We start from the raw sequence: 6366 nt of genomic DNA, 5'->3' as shown, positions 1-6366 counted from the left end.
ACAACAGACAACAAGGACACTAGCAAGTGTGGCTGATCTTCCTTACAGGTTAACTGTGTGATTGGAGGTGGGGGGAGCACCAAAACATTCTTGAACTTGTTTGTCCTTTCCCTTTTTAGGGTATTGGGCCACAAATGTTCTGTTAGCCATCACTTCACCTAAGAGTTAGCAAACTGCTGCAGGGGGAGGGAGCTTGGGAAGTAAAATCAGGCCAGAGCAGAAGGCTTTCTCCTGCCCCTCCAACTAGCTCATGGGCAACAGTCTCTCTCCTTACTGAGCCTCCAGTTCTCATAGCAAAAAGGGAGCCAATGCTGCCCCTTCCTCAGAGAAGCTCCCAGTTCGTGATTTAGGAAACCTCAGAACCACCAACTATAAACTAAATCAGGGAGAAGGAAAAAAGACAGCCTCGGCCTCATGTATTAACTTACTCAGACACCCACTTTGAAAAGATGGCCACAGAGCAAGTGAGAGCTACAGCAGCACAAAGGCTAGCCTTAAGGGTCAGGCATGCAAGGAAATGTGGGCTATTTGAGCTCTTGGGAAGCACAGCCACACTCAGACTCCCTGCTCTGGCTTTGGCCGCACTCAAGCGTGCATCAGTGTTTGAAAGAAAAGCACTCTTCCCCAGGATGCTGGGAACCTTCTTTTCTACTCTCTTGGAACCCAGCGTCATGGTTAAGACTCAGCAGACATTCACCTTCCACTTTCCCCAGGGGTTCACTGGTGGGAAATTAGAGGGGAGAAGGAAGCAGGCTAGGTGGAGAGGCAGAGCTAAAATGCTCGAGCACTCACTATGTGCCAGGTGCTGTTCTAAACACTCTCAATTGACTGAAATCTTCACAAGAACCCTGTAAGGTAGATCCTGTTATGAGTCCCATTTCACAGATGCAAGGATGGAAGCACAGGGAGGTTAGGCAACTTGCCTAAGATCACACAGCTCAGAAGTGGCAGAGTCGGGATTTAAACCCCAGCAGCCTGGCTCCAGAGTCAGTGTTCCTAAACACAATGTTATACTGCCTCTACTTCTTTTTCTACTTTTCATTTAAAGACAGCTGACAGCTCTAAGTAAGGAGAAAGGTTTTATCTTCTGTAATCCCACTCAGAACACTCAGAGTGTGCCCAGGAGGAAAGAGGGAAAAGAAAAGCTCTCAACCCAAGAAAACACTCTCCCAAGCAGAGTGATGGGATGGAAATCAAGAGCCCAGGACCTATGGGGTAGTAGTGAGTCACAGAGAAGCTGTTATACTGGGCGGTTAGTGGAAATCTCATTTGTAAAATGCAAAATTAAAAGGCAGTTTCTGGGTGGAATGGGACATGGAGGAAATGATCAAACTTGGAGCACAAAGGTCCCTTCTCCCCCTTCCCTCCAGAGAAATACAGGAGCTCTGAAAGGCAGGAAGCAAGTTATGGGCAGAAGGCAAAATACAATGAGTTAATGTGGGAAATCTCCAATCAGACAGGGTCTGTGGTTCCAGAGGCAAAGATTGCACATCAGGCAAAATTAATGCCCTTCCTTGTCTTTATCAGTAACACTTCATGTGGCAAGCCAGGGCACGCCAGAGGGTCAAAGGCCCAAGTGATAACACGAGGAGGCCCACTGCCTCTCAAGCAGAGTTCCCACCTGGGCCTGACTCTTGCATATAAATGCTCCTCTAGCTTAAAAAAATTGAGAAGCTTTTGTTTTGTTTCATTTTATTGAGTAGTCAAGACAAATCAATCTTGCTTTCTTTCGGTCAAGTTTTACGGCTATGAATAAAGTCAGGATTATGAGTCAGGAAATCCCAACTCCTAAAACAGGGGAAGGAAACAGCAGTGGGATCAGTCTGCCAGCCAGACCCAAAGGGGCTAGCCCAACCCCACCCTGTACTACTTGTTTCTGTGTTTCTCTCTCTGCTCCTTCCTGCCCCGAACGCTCCTCCTTTCCCCCCTCGTTCCCTTCCCCTGCCCCCTCCCCCCCATACAAGCTATTCCCTCAGTCAGCTGACTAGGCAACATCCAAAGCATTCTGTTGTCCTACCCCGTAAATGAAACTTATTTGAAATATTTTAGAAGAGAGGAGTCACCCCTTTCTTTGAATCTTGGCCCATGCCTCACAGGAGGCAGCATGGTCCTGTAGAGTCAGACCTTGATTCACTTCCCAACTTTATGCATGATAGTGGGCTTGACTTTCCTCACCTGTAAAAAGGCAAGGTTTCCTATTTCATAAGGTGCTTGGAGAAATGAAGGAAATAGTGTATGCTTAGCAGAAAGCTTTGTACACAAAAGGCATTCAATATATTTTAATACCCTTTTATACAAGAGGTCAAAAATCACTTGGGCTCTACCTAGAAATCCAGAGCCTTATTTCTGAGATGGGTTACTTGGTATCTGGGTTATTTATCTTTCAAAACTAAACAGTGGTAGTAGGAGTGAAGGAAAAGGCCCTACCTCCTAGAGAAGGTGAAGGATCCAGAAAGAAACAGCAAAGGGATGTCTTCCCTTCCCTGTGCACTTTTCTCTCCTTCCTGCAGTTGCAGACATGGGATGGGGGTGGCTACAAAGGTAAAGGAGGAGTTTCCCTTGGTACTTTAGAGAGAGAAAGAAAAGTGTTAGCACTTTTAAGATGGGTTCTCATTCTCTCCCTCAATACCAAACACAGAGGTCAATGGATCAGAGCTCGGCAGAGGTATCAGGCACCAATGTGGGGACAGGGAAATTTTCTTCAAGTGAGCACAGTATGGTTAGGGAAGGGCATTTGTCACTTTGGTTCTTATCCTTCAAGCCACATGAAAAGCAACAACAGTTCAGGACATCAGAGACGAAAGCATCTATAAGACTAGCAAATGCAAACGCTTGACAAGGAAGAAAGCTTTATTGAAGCACACACACATTTCAGGGGGTGGAGAACAAAGGAGCAAGTGACAGTCCAGGATCCCAAGTTATGCCTTCCATTACAATATCAATCCACACCGAATAAACCTTTTTAAAACACTCTTCCATTCACTTCACACATATAACAGAAACTGCAGTGGCCACCTTCAATCCAGTAGCCTTATAGGAGAGTCTGCTAGCAGTCAACTCTACTGAAAGGGATTTCTTCTCCGGTACAGACTCCTTTTACAAATGACTTTGTGAAGATAAAACTGTGAGAATAAGAAGGTCAGTTTGGGACAGTGAGTTTCAGAAAATGAACCTTAGATAGCTAGACCCTTCTTAGAAAGGTCTCAACCCACCACACCCAGGTTACATCTAGGTCAACTTTAGGAAACAAGAGAAAAAATAGGAACTGAAACCACTTCAAGAAGGAAGTCAGAAAACCTGGGAGATTCTCTGAACACACTCTCTTGGACACTAACAGTGCCCAGCCTGGAGAAACACTGGGCTGGTTTAGACCATACGTGGCCATTCTGACTGACATAACAGTATGTAGACCCTATTCTGGGTGGTAACATATGGCGAACACAAACACTAAGAAAAGTGTGGTACGTGAGAGTGAAGATGTCCTGTCTTTCATTAGAGAAATTAGGAGCTCTTTAACCGCTGTATCAGTTTAAAATGCAAAGAATTCAGCATGGGCTGGGAGACACTCAGTCACTGGTCCTCAGGGACCACTGAGAAGCCCTTACTGGGCATGCCCATGACCCAGTTCAAAGGCCATTATCTAATTAAAGTGCTCTTCTAAAGCAGCTCTGTTATAAGGGTTCCCCAAAGGTCTAGGGAAGGTGTTCAGAACTGGAAGCAACTTAGACATTTTCTTAGCATTTCCAAGAAAAGCATTCGACCCAAGCAAGGTGGAAACTGCTACAAACAAGAAGAGTTAAAAGCCAAGTTCCAGAAATGTGTCAAGGTAGAAATGGAGTTAAAAGCATAAATTGGAGAAGGAGGGATGGACCTACTCACCTCTCTCCCATCTTCTGTCTTCCACCCCATCTTCTGTAACCCACCCCTGCTTCCCGGAGCCTTGGCCTCAGACCAGGCACACCTTGAAACACAGACCAGTATGAGTGCCAAAGGCAGCCGGGGCTTCCTGGGGAAGGAAGAAGCAGGATAGCAAGACAAGTGATAAAAAGTTGTTTTAAAAGATAAGTTAATTAAATCTCATAAAGATATAAGAAACATGGACTCTGAAAATATATAGTAGTTTATGCACAAATAAAAACATTTTGAAGAGATGCTTATTTTCGAGCCTGCTTTAAAAAGGGATAGTCTACATCACTCTAGCATAATGAGATTTGTAGAAATACACGTTTACACACACACACACACACACACACACACACACACACACACACACACACACACACACACACACACACACACACACACACACACACACACACACACACACACACACACACACACACACACACAAAATTATAAATCTTCACCCTTGGTTTCTTCGCTTCCTCTGACTTGCCCTAGACAAGGTTGGACCTGCAGAGGATAAGGGCTCACAAGCCCAGCTTCTGCTTGGCCATCGAGGAACGGAGCTGCAGAGTCCCTTCTGCCCAAGACCCTGGGTACTGTCGCATCTTCTGCCATAGGCTTACTTCTTCCCCAGTCGAGTCCATCCAGTCCACCACTTCCCCATTACTGATCCCTAAGGAGAAACACCAGAGGAGGCTGAACAGGGACCCCATTCCTCAGCCTACTGAGAAATATGGGTTATGCATTAAGGGTAGCACCCCATAAAAGACAGTGTGCTATGAAGATGGGCTGATGGGGACAGCGGTCTGAGAATGGCTCCCTGTTGATTTTGCACAGCTATTTCTGTGCTCTTGAAACTCTGTCAAGAGACTTAAAGTTGATGAAATGAGACTCGAAACAGCACACGGTAGCTCGAGACTTCTTATTCTAAGGCTGTTACAGCTATAGCCCTTCTGTTATTGCCAACTTGACAAGGGAAGGGAGGGGAGGGCAAGGGAGGGGAGGGGAGGGAGGGAGGAAGAGAAGGGGGAGAGGGAGGAAGGAAAGAGGGAAGAAAGGAGGGAGGGAGGGAGGAAGGGAGGAAGGGAGGAAGGGAGGAAGGGAGGAAGGAAGGAAGGAAGGAAGGAAGGAAGGAAGGAAGGAAGCTGAACACCTTTATTTTCTGGCTGTAGACTCCAGGCTTGAAGTTCAGATCATATGGGGCCTCATTTCTATTCTCTTGTATATTCATTCATTCGACAAACATTTATCAAGTGCCTACTGTGTACCAAGTACTCTTCCAGGCTCTGGAGATACAGCAGTAAACAAAGCAGAAAAAGTCCTGCCCACAGGCAGCTTACAGTTGAACAGAGAAGACACAAGTAAATCAACAAGAGTATTCCAGATAGTGAGGTAAGTGTCATGAAGCAAATAAACAGGGTGATTTGTAGTGCCTAGATCAAGGCCTCGCTTAGATTAAGTGATCTGAGGGCCCCTCTGAGAAGGAGACATATAGTCAGGAGCTGAAGGACTGGAAGGAACCAGCCTTCCCAGACAGAGGGAGCACTAATTGCAGAGGTTATGAAGTGGGGAGAAACTTGGTATACTTGGAGAAAAGAAAGCAAGTCATTGTGTTTGGAGCATAGTGAGCAAGTAGTACTATATGATGGATCATAAAGGAACAGAGGGTCTAGATACAGGGGCCTATTGGCATGGTGAGAACTTTGGATTGCTTTCTAAGTGCAGTAGGAGCCCCTGAAGTGTTTGAAGTAGGGGACTGACATGAACTGGCTTACATGTGTAAGAACATCATTCTAGATGCTTTGTGTTAAATGCTTTGTATGAATTATTAATATACAAGTAATATTTACAGCCACAGTAATTCAGAGACTGTAGAGAAAGAAAGAATTCAAGACTAAGCCTTGAGAGCACCAATATTTAGAGTTTGGGTAGAGAATGAGGATGTCCCAAAGAAAAGTGTGGTGTGAAGAGAAGCAAAGTATTTCAAGAAAAAGGGAGTGATCAGCTATGCTAAATAGCATGAAAATTCTAGGATGATGAAAACAAAATTTTGGCATAAGCAGTTACTCAGTGGAATGGAGGGACAGAAGTCAGATCACAGTGGATTGAAGACTAAAGGAGAGCTGAGGCCATGGAAACCACTCTCTTTAAGAAATCAGAGGGGAGACGTGGGGTCAAGGGAAGGTTTGTTTCTGTTTATTAAGACTGGAAATACCAGAGTATATGTACTTTCTCCTCCAATAGGGAGGTAGAGAGAATAAAACTGATCAGATAGGATAGATAGGAGATTCCAGAAGTAAGGTCACTGAGAAGGAGAGGGTGTGATCTAGAACACTTGGAAAGAGCTTGGCCCTTGCTAGGAAGGACCCTTCTTTCATGTAACAGGATGGAAGGTGGAAATCAGAGGTACAGATATATGTAGGTTTTTATATGTTTTTGGTGGGAAGATGATGGCATTCC

At 45.1% G+C, this 6366-nt stretch overlaps 1 protein-coding gene across 1 annotated transcript in view; it reads right to left on the bottom strand.

Annotated features, from left to right (window-relative positions):
* Positions 1–4430: 4430 nt before the first annotated feature.
* Positions 4431–6366, bottom strand: part of SYTL4 (synaptotagmin like 4) — a 49131-nt gene continuing 47195 nt past the window's right edge. Inside the window, exon 16 of the mRNA XM_007467962.1 lies at positions 4431–4579. Coding sequence (XP_007468024.1) covers positions 4431–4579 — 149 coding nt within the window. The remainder of the gene's footprint in view (positions 4580–6366) is intronic.

This window comes from Lipotes vexillifer, unplaced genomic scaffold (genome assembly GCF_000442215.2).
Source record: "Lipotes vexillifer unplaced genomic scaffold, Lipotes_vexillifer_v1.1 scaffold152, whole genome shotgun sequence".
NCBI classification, from domain to species: Eukaryota; Metazoa; Chordata; class Mammalia; order Artiodactyla; family Lipotidae; genus Lipotes; species Lipotes vexillifer.
This window is presented reverse-complemented; position numbering and strand designations above follow the sequence as displayed.